Source organism: Plutella xylostella, chromosome 9 (genome assembly GCF_932276165.1).
Source record: "Plutella xylostella chromosome 9, ilPluXylo3.1, whole genome shotgun sequence".
Taxonomy (NCBI): domain Eukaryota; kingdom Metazoa; phylum Arthropoda; class Insecta; order Lepidoptera; family Plutellidae; genus Plutella; species Plutella xylostella.
Window position 1 is genome coordinate 3,157,278 of NC_063989.1, and position 19,275 is coordinate 3,176,552.

At 37.8% G+C, this 19,275-nt stretch overlaps 1 protein-coding gene and 2 long non-coding RNA genes across 7 annotated transcripts in view; 2 read left to right on the plus strand and 1 right to left on the minus strand.

Moving 5' to 3' along the window:
- LOC105383085 overlaps positions 1-19,275 on the minus strand; it is a 31,545-nt gene that overhangs the window by 1,762 nt on the left and 10,508 nt on the right. For 3 of the 5 annotated variants that reach the window (XM_048623024.1, XM_048623023.1, XM_048623022.1), the window contains 8 exons: positions 12,999-13,099; positions 12,643-12,699; positions 12,181-12,307; positions 8,142-8,242; positions 7,786-7,842; positions 7,315-7,447; positions 471-571; positions 115-171 (listed from right to left, as the gene is read on the minus strand). In XM_048623024.1, the coding sequence (XP_048478981.1) occupies positions 115-171; positions 471-571; positions 7,315-7,447; positions 7,786-7,842; positions 8,142-8,242; positions 12,181-12,307; positions 12,643-12,699; positions 12,999-13,099 (734 nt within the window). The remainder of the gene's footprint in view (positions 1-114; positions 172-470; positions 572-7,314; positions 7,448-7,785; positions 7,843-8,141; positions 8,243-12,180; positions 12,308-12,642; positions 12,700-12,998; positions 13,100-19,275) is intronic. The other 2 variants (XM_048623026.1, XM_048623025.1) reach the window with 2 other exon arrangements.
- Positions 1,163-1,751, plus strand: LOC125488939. The gene is made up of 2 exons (XR_007266616.1): positions 1,163-1,587; positions 1,683-1,751. It is a non-coding gene; the product is annotated as an uncharacterized LOC125488939 (long non-coding RNA).
- Positions 13,696-14,279, plus strand: LOC125488940. Its single transcript, XR_007266617.1, has 2 exons — positions 13,696-14,115; positions 14,211-14,279. It is a non-coding gene; the product is annotated as an uncharacterized LOC125488940 (long non-coding RNA).

Sequence of the window (19,275 nt, forward strand, 5' to 3'; positions counted from 1 at the left end):
TAAAGGAGAAGAGTAATTCTGAAAATGGTTTGGAGCTCGTTATTTTCAGGAAAATTTTATTTCAAACAAAAAAAGCAAAAATGCGAAACTTTTATATCTAACAAAAATACTTACAGTGTAGTGCTCTGGTTTGCTGGTATCATTTTCAAGAGATTCGTTACCGAACATTACCTGAAAAAATAAAGAATTGTGCTGAAAATTTCCGTGGAAAAATGAGTCAAAACTACCGGTCCGGTACTTCATTCTACTAATTGAAGTTGGAGCGTCGGCTACGCCTTTTGAAATAGGAGATGTTTTCTTTTGAAGCTTTTAATCTGTGGAATGAATTGCTTTCCGATTTGCTTTAAATATAGCCATGTCAAAACGTTTAAGAAATCAATTAAAGTACTTACTACATACCTAGAAGCTACTTAAGTAGGTACATGCATGTAGTAGGAAGTAAGAACAAAGAAGTGATACATGATACTTACTTTTTCAACTTCACAGTCTGTACAGTTAAACGGGATTTCCTCTTTAACTACGGAATCCTTCTTGACATTTCTCGTCTGTTTGATAACTGTCACCGGTGATTCTAAATCAAAGTAATCAAATTATAAATGTAATTTAAATAATAATTATAAGCGTATGCGGTGGTGGGTAGGTACACTGAGTGTGACTGTTGTGGCGAAAGTTCTAGGTTCAACTGCTGGCCGCAAAATAAAGTTTTATTAACAAGGCTCGGGTCTTCAGTATTTTAGGCAATCAACCTACGCTGGGTATAATTTCAAAATTACTAATGGTTTAAACGGTTTTAATCAATGTTCATTTCATACCGAAAGACTTTAAAAAGCGGTCAAGTGTTATTATACTATTCGTAGGTATAGGTACCTGTGTGTTGTACTGACAATGGGAGATTTTCAACCATAGACAACAACCATAAACTAAAACCGATTATAGATGGCGCTAGTAAAACTTCATACTCAACAGCACTGAATATATTTTTTAGCCGGCATGGATTCCAGTCCTTTCAGCCAATACAAAAACCCAATGGATGTGAATTCAACCATATGCAATAAGTAGCTGTTATATTATGCATAATATTAAGTGCTAACTAGTCAGTGGCGGATTTACAAATTTGCCGCCAGTAGGCCATTAAATTTTTGCCGCCCCTACTGACTTCTGATATTCAATGGGAGATTTTCCAGTAGTTCCAAAATCGACCAATAGATGGCATTCGGCCTGTCGTTTTTAGTAGTGAGCTACATTCTTCTGAGGAAACGGAGATGACAAATGTCACAGACCTACTACAAAACAAATGTTATGTCATTCGGTTTCTCTTGTAGCTACGCGAATGTCTCCGGTGCTGTGTTTTGTGATAATTTCGACGACTCTGGCTATTCTTTTGGACTTTTGTGACTTCTATACCCGACCGACCTTTGCACTCCCCCTGGACCCTTGCTTGCCATTACGATTTACCCCTGCCTGTACTCCGGACCTTGAAACAATCATGGGAAAAGACTATGGATCATGGTCAACTGTACGCCTGAAGGACGAGCTACGAAAACGCAAAGCAAAACTTTCTGGAAAGAAAGCAGTGCTTGTCCAGAGGTACGTAACTAAATATTATTGTTGATTTGCAGTTGACCACAAATGCAGCTACACTGCCTTTTCATACCTACTAAACTATTTGTTTATTGTTACAGACTTGAAGATTACGATAAGCTGTTTGGACCAGTTGTAACCGACTCGGAAGTCGTATTCAAAATAAAAGTGCCGGAACCTGAAAGTTTCCGAGATATTATGAGTAACTCGGCTATACCTGATTTGGATATGGCTGATATAGAATTGTTTTCCCAGCTCTCGCGCCTCGGACATGGACAGAGGATGCAGATGATCTCAACTAGTTCACACTTAATATTATGTATAACTACATATAACAGCAATTTATTATTATTAGTTTGCACGTTCTCAACAAATACCAGTTATGCTACGAAATCATTTGTATTTGGCAATATTTGCCTAATAGGCAACTTGTAGGTAAACTATTTAATCATAGTATTATTCTGTGGAATAAACATGGATTTTTGTATTGGCTGAAAGGACTCGAATCCATGCCGGCTATAAAAAAATATGCAGTCCTGTTCAGTATGAAGATTTACTAGCGCCATGTATTGTCGGGTTTTGTCTATGGACGTTGTCTATGGTTGAAAACCTCCCATTCGTTCGTTTATTTTCTTGAACCAAAAGGTCCGATGTTAACAAAAGCCTTGAGTTTTGGTCTAGTATTTTTAAAATCCATACAACTGTAAGGTCTTTTATTGACGTTAGCCTCTAAGTTACTAGTTACAGTCGAAAAATGGGCCTGATATCCATACTAGAAAATACAAAACATGATTTTGTCGCTAATATACCATAGATATTGTCTTCAAATGAAACGCACTTGTATTGTCATTAACTAGCCGAGCGAAATAATGTGTTTGGACTCTTAAACAAACATATGCGTTTGTTTTATACCTACGGAGGTAAAAGATTATTTTGGCTCTACTGAAAAGTTGCACAAATGGACACAGGCCCTCTTGGTTCTGATGTCAAGACTGTTTAATCCGGTTATTAGTATGATTGTGAAATTAATGATATTTCTGTCTGTCTGTCTGTCACCAACTTCTTCAGATGTTTTTTTTAAGGTTTCGTACCATAAACGGAAAAATAATAATAATAATGTCCTCCTAGCCGAATTTCGACCACGGCGGCCAATCTCAATTGAGATCAGCCATCTACGCAGGAGTAGATTATAGTGCCCAAGTGTGTGCGCAGTACACAGGAGCACTCTCTGTTCCATCACTCTCATAACCCAATGGGACGGATTGACCGACACGACTGGAGAGAGCTAGGCGCAGGACCGACTGCTTTACATGCCCATCCGACAGCATGGATCGTTACACTGTTTCGGACATCAGGTGATCAGCCTTCTATGTCCTAACCAAACTTAGAACCACAATTTAGAAACACAAATTGATGGTCCCACCCGGGAATCGAACCCGGGACGTCTGGGTCATGAAGCGAAGCTTCTACCACTAGACCACAGAGGCAGACCACGGAAAAATAAACCTTATAGGATCACATTGTTGTCCGTCTGTCTGCCTGTCTGTCATCACCTTTTTTCTCAGAAACGGGTAAAGATATCAAGCTGATATTTCGCAAAGATATACAAATTTACGGGCTCAACAAAGTGGTAAAATAAAATATTGAAAAAAAAAGTATTTTGTACCTTCCATACACGTAAAGTGGGGATATTTTTTTGTTGGTGCGGGGTATTGTATATGTCTTTAAAAACATTAAAGGTCTGCTCAAACCATTTTTTGATTCAGTCATAGGTTTACGAAATATTAAACATTGGTAGACTCAAGGGTCCTCCCCCCCCTGGTGGCTGAATGTTTGGATCAAAAAATATATAAAAAAATCACTGATGTAGTACCTACATATTATGACAAAATTCCACACGACTACCTACTATTACCGCCGTTTCCAGTTTCTCCAAATTCTAAAGTATTCCCGCCGCTTCTTTGTTGCGTTACAGGCTTTTCATTTTTGATTGATTTCAAAGTCTGAATAACTGCGTGCCAAGAATCTCTTAAACTATTACATATGCTTCTTTTCTGGCTGGCTAACGTCTCAAATTAACTCTATTCAGGGTTTTGCCTTTCCCAATTTCCTTCATTAATTTAAGCCAGCGTGGTTTCAAGTTTAAAATAATTATAAACAAACAAAAAACCCGACTACATGCTAAAAGATGAAAACCAGCCCCAATGTTAATGGAAAGCATCGCAGGCCTTCGGCAGTCGGGTAAAAAAAACTTCAACTTCCTGTAGCAGCATGAAAAAGCGACAAGCTTCTGAGCATGATTCAGCAGCCGCAGTTGCCACTAAATTCAAAGAATATATTTATTCTATTACAGTGCTATTCTATTCTATTCTATTCTCATAGGGGGTGAAGTTCCTGTACGTGGCTCTCTCGAGTGGAACCTTTGTACATATCCCCTTGATTTCAGCTCAGCCAGCCTAGCTCCCGAGTAAACTGGAGTAGCAGGCCTGGGTGTTGTAATAGCTGAGGTAGGCGCTCTGTTGGTCCAAGAATAGATAATCTTGTTTCTGTAGTAGGTGGACAAGCTAACAGAATATGTTCAACCGTCTCATCTACTTCCTTACATGTCCTACATAAGGGACTAGTTGAGTTACCTATGGTATATAAGTGTTTATTCACGCAACAATGTCCCGTTATTAATCCTACCATTAATGATATATTACTACGGGACAGGTTGAGTAAGTAGCGTGTAAGTTTATGGTTGTGTGATACAATAAACGCTTTAGTTTGTCTGCAATCTACACGATTTTTCCACTCCTGATTGTGTTCAGATAGTGTTTTATCGGTGAGAACTTGCCTTATTGCCTTTGATGACAAACTAATAAATGGTTCTGGCCCTATTGGTAGGGTATTTGATCCCATTCTTGCTAGTCGGTCAGCCTCGCAATTTCCTATGTTGTCGTTATGACTTTTAATCCACTGTACTGTTACATTATTTGAAATGCTTAGGTTTTCCAGTGTTCTGTGACATTCTAAAATTAATTTAGATTTTGTTACAGTTCTGCCTAAGGCACCTAAAATAGCCATACTGTCTGTGTAGAAGCAGATATTGCTATTTTTTGTGTCTTTTATTTGTGTAGCTCCGTCAAGTAGGCTGGCAGCTTCTGCCTGAAAAACAGTAGCTTTGTTCCCGAAGCTGACAGAGTATTGTAAATTAAGTTCCGGGCAGAAGACACCTCCACCGCTGCCCTTCTTGTTCTTGGCTCCGTCAATGTAGATATTGATGTCGTAATTGTTTTCGTCTGATGTGCCACACTGATCTCGCTGGATAGTGTAGCTTCTGTTGAAGATAAACGTCTTTATAGTAGTGTCGCTGCATTCAGTGGACCCGGGAGCCGACAACTTGGCAATGTCAAGTATGCGAGTGTGTCCCTGTGCAGTAGTATTCGTTGACCATAGTCCCATGTTACTTAGCCTTATCGCCGCCGCTTTAGCTTCCTGCTTGATGATAATATCGAGTGGTGGAAGTCCTAGAATTATTTCTAGGGCGGCTGTTGGGGTTGACTTCATACATCCAGTGATTGAAACGCATGCAAGCCTTTGAAACTGTCGTAGTTTGTTTTTCACAGTAATGAGGTTCGATCTTTGCCACCAAACCACTGCTCCATATGTTATTATAGGTCTGACCACCGCTGTGTACAACCATTTACACAGCTTTGGCTTGAGTCCCCATTTGGATCCAACAAGTTTCCTAGTTTGGTATAGGGATATTGTTGCTTTACTTAGGGTTTTCTCCACATGTTTAGACCAGCTTAGGCGGTGGTCTAGCCATATGCCGAGATACTTTACCTCATTTGTTAACTTTAAGGTTGTATTAAAAAGTTTAGGTAGCTTTAAATTACCTATCTTAGTCTTTTTGGTAAATAGAACCATTTCCGTTTTGGTTGGGTTCACTGACAATTCATGTTTGTGACACCATTCCTCTATGATGTTCAGTGCAAGTTGCATCCTTTCACATAAGGTATTTACAAACAGACCGCCAATGAGAATCGTAACGTCATCGGCGTAGGCTATTGTTGTAAAACCTTTATTATTTAGATCGCAAAGTAGATCATTCACAACTAAAACCCACAGCAATGGAGATAACACTCCACCCTGCGGACATCCCTTTGCTACTTTGCATCTTATTGTATTTGTTGAAGTAAAAGATACTGTTCTTGATTTAAGCATATTTGTTATCCAGGCACTGATGACCGGGTCTACATCATGATTTTTAAGGTTATTACTTATGCTATTGAACATAGTTTTATCAAAGGCTCCTTCAATATCGATAAAAACTGCAAGGCAGGATTGTTGTAACAATATTGAATTTTCAATTTTGCTTACCACTGCGTGTAAGGCCGACTCTGTTGACTTACCCGGTTGGTATGCATGTTGGTTAGGATGGACAGGTTTCACGGAAAGTGCACCGTCACGTATATATCTGTCACACAGTCGTTCTAAAGTTTTAAGAAGAAATGATGACAGACTAATGGGTCTATAGGCTTTCGGAGAGGTGTAGTCATCTTTACCCGCCTTAGGCAAAAATACTACTTTCACCTCCCTCCATCCCTTAGGTATATACCCGAGGGCTATACAGGCTCTGAAGATACCTACTAGCCGTGGTGAGATAATATCTACCTCCCACTGTAGGAGAGCCGGCACTATACCGTCTGCTCCCGGCGATTTGAAGGGAAGGAAAGAGGTGATAGCCCATCTTACTTTTTCTTCATTTATTACGGCGGCCGCAATAGATTCAGCGTAACTAGAAGAATTAATTATTGGTGACAGCTGTTCTTGATCACACGACTCTTCTGCTAGCATTTCACAGCCAGGGAAGTGCGTGAGCAGCAGAAGGCTGTTCCTTTCGGTTTCGTTTTTTGTGTAGGTACCATCTGGTTTTTTTAATGAATCTAGCTGATGAATCTATTACAGTGCATTTATTTATAATTGATTCTACTAACTTACTTACACCGCTGGCTCAGCAAAGATTTATATATAGATTGTGATTATTTTTTTTAAATCTGTAAAAAAAATGTCCAAAATCTGCCGCCCCTCTAAATCTGCCGCCCTAGGCACTGGCCTTTTTGGCCTATTGGTAAATCCGCCACTGTAACTAGTTTACGACAGTTTTGTACCATTTATGACATCTTCCGTCCTCTCAGAAGAATGCAGCTCATAAAAAACGACAGGCCTAATGCCATCTATTGGTAAATTTTGGAACTTTTAAACGTCAAAAGAAAATCTCCCACTGTGCAATACTTCTGTGAAGTTTCGTCTACAACTACATCATAGGTAAACCCGTAGTTTTTGAGTGAAACATACACACAGGTACTTACCTACTTTCGCCTTTATTATATTAGTAGTAGTTAGGATAAAGTGCCAATTTCTCCATAGTGGGTTAGAGCATAACCAGGGATTATTGCTTGACTTTTGACACATTTGTCAAGAATTTAATATGGAGATACCACGTACGTAATTTTTTTACAATGTAGGTACCTACCTAGTGGTGAACGAAAACATCGTGAAGAAATTAGTTTCTAAAGGCATTATCTACATGCGCAAAACTTCCACTGAGAATAGCATAGAATATAGAGAATAGACCGTCTGGGTCGCCCCTTTTCCCTCAAGTCACAATACAATTTATCCTTTTCTAACGATAAATACCTACCTACTTATATACATTGAAGTAATTATTTCCATTATTCAACTTACCCAAAGATAGGGATAAAATCACTTCAGTATGAGGTTCGTGTTTCCCCTCCTTAAATGTGAAGGTGGCAGAATAGTCGCCTGCATTCGACGTATTGAATTTTTCAATTGATACTTTAATTATTTTATCTTCCACCTGCAATATTTTATACATTGTTAGTTAGACTCTCTCGGGAATTCTCGAATAAAAGGAGCCTATACTTAGTAATCAGGAATAATGCCGAGCAATAATTCTATTACAGAAACAATCTTTCAGTGAATCGACTGTAGTGGTCGTCGACAGAGCTTTCGACCAACTGTTCTATCGGAGAACGATTATTTCATGGAACCTAAATAGTGCTTTCAGCAAACCATGCTTTTTAAAGGAGAAGGGTAATTCTGAAAATGGTTTGGAGCTCGTTATTTTCAGGAAAATTTTATTTCAAACAAAAAAAGCAAAAATGCGAAACTTTTATATCTAACAAAAATACTTACAGTGTAGTGCACTGCTTTGCTGGTATCATTTTCAAGAGATTCGTTACCGAACATTACCTGAAAAAATAAAGAATTGTGCTGAAAATTTCCGTGGAAAAATGAGTCAAAACTACCGGTCCGGTACTTCATTCTACTAATTGAAGTTGGAGCGTCGGCTACGCCTTTTGAAATAGGAGATGTTTTCTTTTGAAGCTTTTAATCTGTGGAATGAATTGCTTTCCGATTTGCTTTAAATATAGCCATGTCAAAACGTTTAAGAAATCAATTAAAGTACTTACTACATACCTAGAAGCTACTTAAGTAGGTACATGCATGTAGTAGGAAGTAAGAACAAAGAAGTGATACATGCTACTTACTTTTTCAACTTCACAGTCTGTACAGTTAAACGGGATTTCCTCTTTAACTACGGAATCCTTCTTGACATTTCTCGTCTGTTTGATAACTGTCACCGGTGATTCTAAATCAAAGTAATCAAATTATAAATGTAATTTAAATAATAATTATAAGCGTATGCGGTGGTGGGTAGGTACACTGAGTGTGACTGTTGTGGTGAAAGTTCTAGGTTCAACTGCTGGCCGCAAAATAAAGTTTTATTAACAAGGCTCGGGTCTTCAGTATTTTAGGCAATCAACCTACGCTGGGTATAATTTCAAAATTACTAACGGTTTTAATCAATGTTCATTTCATACCGAAAGACTTTAAAAAGCGGTCAAGTGTTATTATACTATTCGTAGGTATAGGTACCTATGTGTTGTACTGACAATGATTTCAAAAGGAAGGATAGGCCCTTCAGAACACTTTACTCAAACCTTCTTCATACAAGCAAAATAACTGTTATCTGTCATAATTTGTTTGAACTATGTCAGTGCCTAGCAACTATCTTGACGACGTAACCTTGTACGTGCGTTAATAATTTACCATCCCGGACATTGTTTTATTATTTGCAGGCGCCATATCAATAATTTAAGACAAATCCAACTACTAAAATTAAAACTGTTTTGGGCTGTAGACCTGTAGAGCGTCCCGGACAAATGGACTAAAAATCAAGCTCCAAAACGTAAGTGTGTGCAACAAGAAAATGTTCTCGGAGGATAGTCAACAAAAATGACGTCCGCACAAGGTTACAGCGCGCGGCCATTGTAGACTTTGGTAGTAAAATAATTATCACTTTATAATGTGTTTATTACTTAATTTAATGGTAATTACCGATGATACGATATTCGATGTTTCTTTTTGACCTTAGTATAATGGTTTTTGCAGCCTTTTACAACACAACTAAATATTTATCACAAGATTCACAAGACCATCTCTCGGCCACAGACAACTGTCGACTGAGGAGCGTTGGCCCTAAAATTACGATTTTAGGGCCAACTCGCGGGTGCCATTTTTTTGAGTGGGAGGCCCTGTCCTTACGCTAGTAATATATATGTCAATGCCCACTGTGCAATACTTCTGTGAAGTTTCGTCTACATCGTAGGTAAACCCGTAGTTTTTGAGTGAAACATACACACAGGTACTTACCTACTTTCGCCTTTATTATATTAGTAGTAGTTAGGATAAAGTGCCAATTTCTCCATAGTGGGTTAGAGTATAACCAGGGATTATTGCTTGACTTTTGACACATTTGTCAAGAATTTAATATGGAGATACCACGTACGTAATTTTTTTACAATGTAGGTACCTACCTAGTGGTGAACGAAAACATCGTGAGAAATTAGTTTCTAAAGGAATTATCTACATGCGCAAAACTTCCACTGAGAATAGCATAGAATATAGAGAATAGACCGTCTGGGTCGCCCCTTTTCCCTCAAGTCACAATACAATTTATCCTTTTCTAACGATAAATACCTACCTACTTATATACATTGAAGTAATTATTTCCATTATTCAACTTACCCAAAGATAGGGATAAAATCACTTCAGTATGAGGTTCGTGTTTCCCCTCCTTAAATGTGAAGGTGGCAGAATAGTCGCCTGCATTCGACGTATTGAATTTTTCAATTGATACTTTAATTATTTTATCATCCACCTGCAATATTTTATACATTGTTAGTTAGACTCTCTAGGGAATGTAAGTCGTATGTAAGAAAATATAACCTATGCTTAATTCCACGTAATCGGAGGAATACAAACCTACGTGACTCGCGTGTCGCGTCACTAGGCATCGTCGTCCCCGATGCCGCGCCAGCACATATTCCCTGAGTGCATGGTCTGGATGACGAGGCTGCGTAACATGCTAATAACAATAAACCATGACCAAATCGGTGATCAAATCCGGTATCCGGTATGAATTGAAGCTGTCATTTTAGTATGTAAACAAATCATTTTGTATGAAACGAACGCTTTGCCAACTAGATTGAGTCTAGTGAAAATTGAGACTGCAACTAGTTTTTATTAATCGGTGGGCCTTTCTGGCCCACTAGATACCCCGGCAGAGGGGAACGTCTGCCTATTTCGTCTCCAGACCATTCATACTCAATGGCAAGCTCTAATGTAAGAGAAGTACCTACAGTCAGCTGCATAAGTAGCTATACACTTTTGTACCTTGTCAATCTGAAACCGCCTATCCATCCATTGAAATATTGACGGTTCGTCAGTTTGACAAGGTACAAAAGTGTATAACGACTTATGCAGCTGACCGTACCTGACTAACTACTTATGTATGTTCCTTGAGCCTTGAACTTGTATTACCACCAGCCATACATAGTACCGATAGCCCGGCGGCGGGCAAAGGCATTAATATTTTTTTACTAGGAGGCGGATATAGGTATGTAAGAACTTACATACCTACCTACACCAACTTTTTCCAGATACCAGAATGATACACACAATGATATACACAAGAAAATCTTAGTTATCAGCTGAACAAGCAAGGCTATAGTCCGGGGTCCTATATCTCTCCATTCCACAAGTCCACACCACTGAAGTCTACTTCAGGCAACACTGCAATAGGTTATACTCAACTTGTGAATTGTATGAATAGGTAAGTAAAAAAACACCGATTTTATGCTATGCATAATTTTATTATTTGCAGTTCAGATTAAATAATTATAAGTACTTATTTAATCTAGGGTTGATATTCGTGAATAGAGCCATCATTCTGTAACAAGAGAGTTCAGAGTTAAGTAAATAGGTAAAAAGAGGTTTGCAAAAGAGGTAAGTAAGTATATTTTATCTACTAAGGTCCAGAACACACTGAAAAACGCAAATGCAACTTAACTGCAACACTCAGGGTGTCAAATCTAGATTACCAGATTTTTCAAAAATAGAAGCTTTGATCGTCACGTACGTACAGTTCTCCCATATTAATAATGCGCATGCAAATCTTCGCAAACTGTCGTATTCCCGGAAACACCCGAATCATTGAATCCTTACAGCGTTAAACAAAGCACTTGCATTTTGATCCTTGTTGACACATAATCGAAAACAATTTGGGCGGTCGGTGGCTGTCACCGATCAGTCAAAGGTCTCAAGGTCAAGATCAGTATTACTTTTGTGGAATTATAAAGAGCTGCAATCACACATCGTTCTTGTTATTTTTTTCAAATGTGAATTTAATTTCAACTTTAATTATTTTTGACGACGCCATATTATGAGGCACATTTAAGAATAAAATATACGTCACATTGATAGACATCACTTTGCCAATAAAGCCACACCCAAAAGACCAAGTTTGTAATTGTAAAATTATTGTGAATGATCAGCGCGGTAAATACTTTTGAACTGAGATTTTAATGTAAACATTTTTATTAATGTGAAATAATCAGTGCTGTAAATACTTTTGAACTGAGATTTAAAATTTTTAATGTAAACCTGTGTTTGAAATCCATTTCTCCTTATAATATAAACCTTGTGTTATTCAAACCTTCTTTCATCCATCTTTACATCAGCTTCAGTAAGACACTTGAAAAGTACCTACTGTAACATTTTCGAAGTAAATTTTAATATTATGGAATATTATGAATTATCGAATCAAATTTCGTTACTGATAAATCAATTATCTCTTTTAGCACCAATTATATAATTCTACTAAAATTTCATGAAGAAAATGCACTTAACCACTCTAAATACATAATAGTTTTCTAACGCTCGGAAATACGGCCGTTGCCGAACAATGACGAAGATTTCTATGTGCATTATCAATTTTGGGGAACTGTAATTTTTTTACAATGTAGGTACCTACCTAGTGGTGAACGAAAACATCGTGAAGAAATTAGTTCCTAAAGGAATTATCTACATGCGCAAAACTTCCACTGAGAATAGCATAGAATATAGAGAATAGACCGTCTGGGTCGCCCCTTTTCCCTCAAGTCACAATACAATTTATCCTTTTCTAACGATAAATACCTACCTACTTATAAACATTGAAGTAATTATTTCTATTATTCAACTTACCCAAAGATAGGGATAAAATCACTTCAGTATGAGGTTCACGTTCCTTAAATTTGAAGGTGGCAGAATAGTCGCCTGCATTCAACGTATCGAATTTTTCAATTGATACTTTAATTATTTTATCTTCCACCTGCAATATTTTATACATTGTTAGTTAGACTAGGGAATTCTCGAATAAAAATGAGCTTATACTTAGTAATCAGGAATAATGCCGAACAATAATTCTATTACAGAAACAATCTTTCAGTGAATCGACTGTCGTGGTCGTCGACAGAGCTTTCGACCAACTGTTCTATCGGAGAACGATTATTTCATGGAACCTAAATAGTGCTTTCAGAAAACCATGCTTTTTAAAGGAGAAGAGTAATTCTGAAAATGGTTTGGAGCTCGTTATTTTCAGGAAAATTTTATTTCAAACAAAAAAAGCAAAAATGCGAAACTTTTATATCTAACAAAAATACTTACAGTGTAGTGCTCTGGTTTGCTGGTATCATTTTCAAGAGTTTCGTTACCGAACATTACCTGAAAAAATAAAGAATTGTGCTGAAAATTTCCGTGGAAAAATGAGTCAAAACTACCGGTCCGGTACTTCATTCTACTAATTGAAGTTGGAGCGTCGGCTACGCCTTTTGAAATAGGAGATGTTTTCTTTTGAAGCTTTTAATCTGTGGAATGAATTGCTTTCCGATTTGCTTTAAATATAGCCATGTCAAAACGTTTAAGAAATCAATTAAAGTACTTACTACATACCTAGAAGCTACTTAAGTAGGTACATGCATGTAGTAGGAAGTAAGAACAAAGAAGTGATACATGATACTTACTTTTTCAACTTCACAGTCTGTACAGTTAAACGGGATTTCCTCTTTAACTACGGAATCCTTCTTGACATTTCTCGTCTCTTTGATAACTGTCACCGGTGATTCTAAATCAAAGTAATCAAATTATAAATGTAATTTAAATAATAATTATAAGCGTATGCGGTGGTGGGTAGGTACACTGAGTGTGACTGTTGTGGCGAAAGTTCTAGGTTCAACTGCTGGCCGCAAAATAAAGTTTTATTAACAAGGCTCGGGTCTTCAGTATTTTAGGCAATCAACCTACGCTGGGTATAATTTCAAAATTACTAATGGTTTAAACGGTTTTAATCAATGTTCATTTCATACCGAAAGACTTTAAAAAGCGGTCAAGTGTTATTATACTATTCGTAGGTATAGGTACCTATGTGTTGTACTGACAATGGGAGATTTTCAACCATAGACAACAACCATAAACTAAAACCGATTATAGATGGCGCTAGTAAAACTTCATACTCAACAGCACTGCATATATTTTTTAGCCGGCATGGATTCCAGTCCTTTCAGCCAATACAAAAACCCAATGGATGTGAATTCAACCATATGCAATAAGTAGCTGTTATATTATGCATAATATTAAGTGCTAACTAGTCAGTGGCGGATTTACAAATTTGCCGCCAGTAGGCCATTAAATTTTTGCCGCCCCTACTGACTTCTGATATTCAATGGGAGATTTTCCAGTAGTTCCAAAATCGACCAATAGATGGCATTCGGCCTGTCGTTTTTAGTAGTGAGCTACATTCTTCTGAGGAAACGGAGATGACAAATGTCACAGACCTACTACAAAACAAATGTTATGTCATTCGGTTTCTCTTGTAGCTACGCGAATGTCTCCGGTGCTGTGTTTTGTGATAATTTCGACGACTCTGGCTATTCTTTTGGACTTTTGTGACTTCTATACCCGACCGACCTTTGCACTCCCCCTGGACCCTTGCTTGCCATTACGATTTACCCCTGCCTGTACTCCGGACCTTGAAACAATCATGGGAAAAGACTATGGATCATGGTCAACTGTACGCCTGAAGGACGAGCTACGAAAACGCAAAGCAAAACTTTCTGGAAAGAAAGCAGTGCTTGTCCAGAGGTACGTAACTAAATATTATTGTTGATTTGCAGTTGACCACAAATGCAGCTACACTGCCTTTTCATACCTACTAAACTATTTGTTTATTGTTACAGACTTGAAGATTACGATAAGCTGTTTGGACCAGTTGTAACCGACTCGGAAGTCGTATTCAAAATAAAAGTGCCGGAACCTGAAAGTTTCCGAGATATTATGAGTAACTCGGCTATACCTGATTTGGATATGGCTGATATAGAATTGTTTTCCCAGCTCTCGCGCCTCGGACATGGACAGAGGATGCAGATGATCTCAACTAGTTCACACTTAATATTATGTATAACTATAACAGCAATTTATTATTATTAGTTTGCACGTTCTCAACAAATACCAGTTATGCTACGAAATCATTTGTATTTGGCAATATTTGCCTAATAGGCAACTTGTAGGCAAACTATTTAATCATAGTATTATTCTGTGGAATAAACATGGATTTTTGTATTGGCTGAAAGGACTCGAATCCATGCCGGCTATAAAAAAATATGCAGTCCTGTTCAGTATGAAGATTTACTAGCGCCATCTATTGTCGGGTTTTGTCTATGGACGTTGTCTATGGTTGAAAACCTCCCATTCGTTCGTTTATTTTCTTGAACCAAAAGGTCCGATGTTAACAAAAGCCTTGAGTTTTGGTCTAGTATTTTTAAAATCCATACAGCTGTAAGGTCTTTTATTGACGTTAGCCTCTAAGTTACTAGTTACAGTCGAAAAATGGGCCTGATATCCATACTAGAAAATACAAAACATGATTTTGTCGCTAATATACCATAGATATTGTCTTCAAATGAAACGCACTTGTATTGTCATTAACTAGCCGAGCGAAATAATGTGTTTGGACTCTTAAACAAACATATGCGTTTGTTTTATACCTACGGAGGTAAAAGATTATTTTGGCTCTACTGAAAAGTTGCACAAATGGACACAGGCCCTCTTGGTTCTGATGTCAAGACTGTTTAATCCGGTTATTAGTATGATTGTGAAATTAATGATATTTCTGTCTGTCTGTCTGTGACCAACTTCTTCAGATGTTTTTTTTAAGGTTTCGTACCATAAACGGAAAAATAAACCTTATAGGATCACATTGTTGTCCGTCTGTCTGCCTGTCTGTCATCACCTTTTTTCTCAGAAACGGGTAAAGATATCAAGCTGATATTTCGCAAAGATATACAAATTTACGGGCTCAACAAAGTGGTAAAATAAAATATTGAAAAAAAAAATGTATTTTGTACCTTCCATACACGTAAAGTGGGGATATTTTTTTGTTGGTGCGGGGTATTGTATATGTCTTTAAAAACATTAAAGGTCTGCTCAAACCATTTTTTGATTCAGTGATAGGTTTACGAAATATTAAACATTGGTAGACTCAAGTGTCCTCCCCCCCCTGGTGGCTAAATGTTTGGATCAAAAAATATATAAAAAAATCACTGATGTAGTACCTACATATTATGACAAAATTCCACACGACTACCGACTATTACCGCCGTTTCCAGTTTCTCCAAATTCTAAAGTATTCCCGCCGCTTCTTTGTTGCGTTACAGGCTTTTCATTTTTGATTGATTTCAAAGTCTGAATAACTGCGTGCCAAGAATCTCTTAAACTATTACATATGCTTCTTTTCTGGCTGGCTAACGTCTCAAATTAACTCTATTCAGGGTTTTGCCTTTCCCAATTTCCCTCATTAATTTAAGCCAGCGTGGTTTCAAGTTTACAATAATTATAAACAAACAAAATACCCAACTACCTACATGCTAAAAGATGAAAACCAGCCCCAATGTTAATGCAAAGCATCGCAGGCCTTCGGCAGTCGGGTAAAAAAAACTTCAAGTTCCTGTAGCAGCATGAAAAAGCGACAAGCTTCTGAGCATGATTCAGCAGCCGCAGTTGCCACTAAATTCAAAGAATATATTTATTCTATTACAGTGCATTTATTTATAATTGATTCTACTAACTTACTTACACCGCTGGCTCAGCAAAGATTTATATATAGATTGTGTAAACGTAAATTTATTTTTTTTAAATCTGTAAAAAAAATGTCCTAAATCTGCCGCCCTAGGCACTGGCCTTTTTGGCCTATTGGTAAATCCGCCACTGTAACTAGTTTACGACAGTTTTGTACCATTTATGACATCTTCCGTCCTCTCAGAAGAATGCAGCTCATAAAAAACGACAGGCCTAATGCCATCTATTGGTCAATTTTGGAACTTTTAAACGTCAAAAGAAAATCTCCCACTGTGCAATACTTCTGTGAAGTTTCGTCTACATCGTAGGTAAACCCGTAGTTTTTGAGTGAAACATACACACAGGTACTTACCTACTTTCGCCTTTATTATATTAGTAGTAGTTAGGATAAAGTGCCAATTTCTCCATAGTGGGTTAGAGCATAACCAGGGATTATTGCTTGACTTTTGACACATTTGTCAAGAATTTAATATGGAGATACCACGTACGTAATTTTTTTACAATGTAGGTACCTACCTAGTGGTGAACGAAAACATCGTGAAGAAATTAGTTTCTAAAGGCATTATCTACATGCGCAAAACTTCCACTGAGAATAGCATAGAATTAGGGCGTGCAAAACCGGAAGGTTTTCAAAACCGGTTTTGAATTTTCGGTTTTCAGCCTCAAAACCGGGTAACCGGTTTTTCACCGGTTTTGATATTACTTAAATATTTTTTGTCATACAGTACTAATTAAACAAGGAACCCATATTCTTAGATAGAGATATCCACAAAACATACGAATAAAACATTTTTTTGATATACTTACCTATTTTTAATCAACCATATGACAAATTAATAATTTAGTGAACAGGAAAAAAAGTTAAATAAGAATTATCATAGTACTTACTGTTATCACATCAAAAAAAAGTGTGTGGCACCTTAATGGTGTTTTTATATCGTTCTGTTATCATCAATAATTGTATATTTTAAACATACAGGCAGATTTTGAAAAAAAAACATTTATCGTCTGATTCTTACGACCACTCTATAGTAGCAGTAAGATGATGAATGTTTTTTGATGTATTACAGATTTGTTCATATCAACGCAACGAAAGAAAGCCTAACTCATTGATGGACACGACTGCATTTGATTTGACGTCCTCAACACTTCATGAAAAAAGTCCATAACGTCGAATGCAGTCCCCGCACTTGGCCTAATTATATTTTCAACAACGGTCAATGCAGTCCTGTTTTACCTAGAGTTTGTATGAAGACCACCTTGTTGTGCTTTATTGGGCCAGATTTCAACGTTATAATTATGTGCAACCAGAGTACCTTTTTTTCACACAGCAATAAGTTTTCATACAGCAAAAAATGTGAACTCACACGTCACACGCACACATCGGTCACTGACGTCGTGTTTGCTTTACTGCGCCTAGGCAGAGTGCCGGCATGTGCACCAGAAAATCGTCACTCAATTTCCATACAATATTTTAGTGCTTTTTTATGAGTTTCACCATTAATTTAGTGTCCATCAGTGTGCCAACCGATATACAAATTCTTTTATTTTTAGAGTTTATGGGTTCAACTTCTAATGTATGTAAAAAAGTATATAAAAATACGATCGAAATCGGTGAAAACCCGGTTTTCGGTTTCCGGTTTTGAACTCTCAAAACCGGTTATGAAAAACCGTGATATATTGTCCGGTTAACCGGTTTTCCGGTTAACCGGTTAACCGGTTTTGCACGCCCTAGATGATAGAGAATAGACCGTCTGGGTCGCCCCTTTTCCCTCAAGTCACAATACAATTTATCCTTTTCTAACGACAAATACCTACTGTAGCAAGCATGCATATAATGGAACGCAACTACACACATGGACGCCCCACCACGCTTACACGGCCGCACGCACACTACTACACGCGACGAGCGTATATAAACCGGCTGCGCGGCCGCAGTAATTCATTCGATAGCCAGCTGGCATTGAGTACGATAGCTCCGCAGTCTGCTCATTGTCAGGTCGCTTCATCTGTGCGATAGCTCCGCCGTCCTCAGATGTTAGCAAGCTAGGAGAGCATCAGGGTGCGATAGCTCCGCAGTCCGCCCTAGGTTCTATGCTAGGTTACCTATCTAATACTTATACCTACTCATGTTATTTAAGTTAGTGTGTTATCATACAATAAATCTACAAGTCCTATGATATTGGAGTTTTCATTCATAACCACACTACAACTGGCGCCCAACGTAAATACCAAGCCGTAAGATTACAATCCGGAGAATAACGAAAATATCTAACCAGTTTACACTACAACTGGCGCCCAACGCAAATATCTAAGAGCCAGCAGAGGACAATATAATCTGGTTCCTGAAGAAAATATCTAGCCAGAAAACTACAATCTGGTACATAAGGAAATCATCACGCCAGATTACACTACAATCTGGTACCAAACGGAAATATCTAAGCCAGGTTACATCACAACCTGACTGTCAAGAAAATTCAAGCAAAATATAATCTGGCGGTAAAAGGAAATAAATCACCAGACAAAAAAATGACCAACGATTTCTACATAGTTGAAAATCACAACTATACAGAATACAATCGTCAATAACAATACAACATTGCAACACTGTTGGCTGAAAAAAAGAAACAACAAACGCAATAAAAAAAAAAAAAAAATACAAACTACCCTCAATTCAAAATGTCGGTCGTGATGACAGAAGATCAGCTCAGTCGTTTGATACAATCACTGATGTCAACATCGATTACAGAAATGAGTCGTAAAAGTTTTGCCAAGTGCACTTCTCGTTTTAACGGGGAAAGAAATTATGACCGTGTGGAGGAGTTCATCGCCGCCATCACAATTTTTAAGAAGATCGAAAATATCGGAGATGACGACGCACTGGAAGGTTTGGGCCTACTTTTGATAGATACTGCTTCAACTTGGTGGCAAGGAGTCAAGCAGGAAGCCAAAACTTGGTCAAGTGCTCTAAACCTGATTCGAGCTGCCTTCGCTCCGAAAAAGCAACCGCACGAAATTTACGTCGACCTGTTTTCGTCACATCAACGTGATCGCGAGCCAATAGACGACTTTCTGTGTGCCAAGAGAGCCTTGCTGGCACAACTACCAAGCAAAAGGCACAAAGAGGAAGAACAAATTGACCTCATCTATGGCCTCCTGAACACGGAA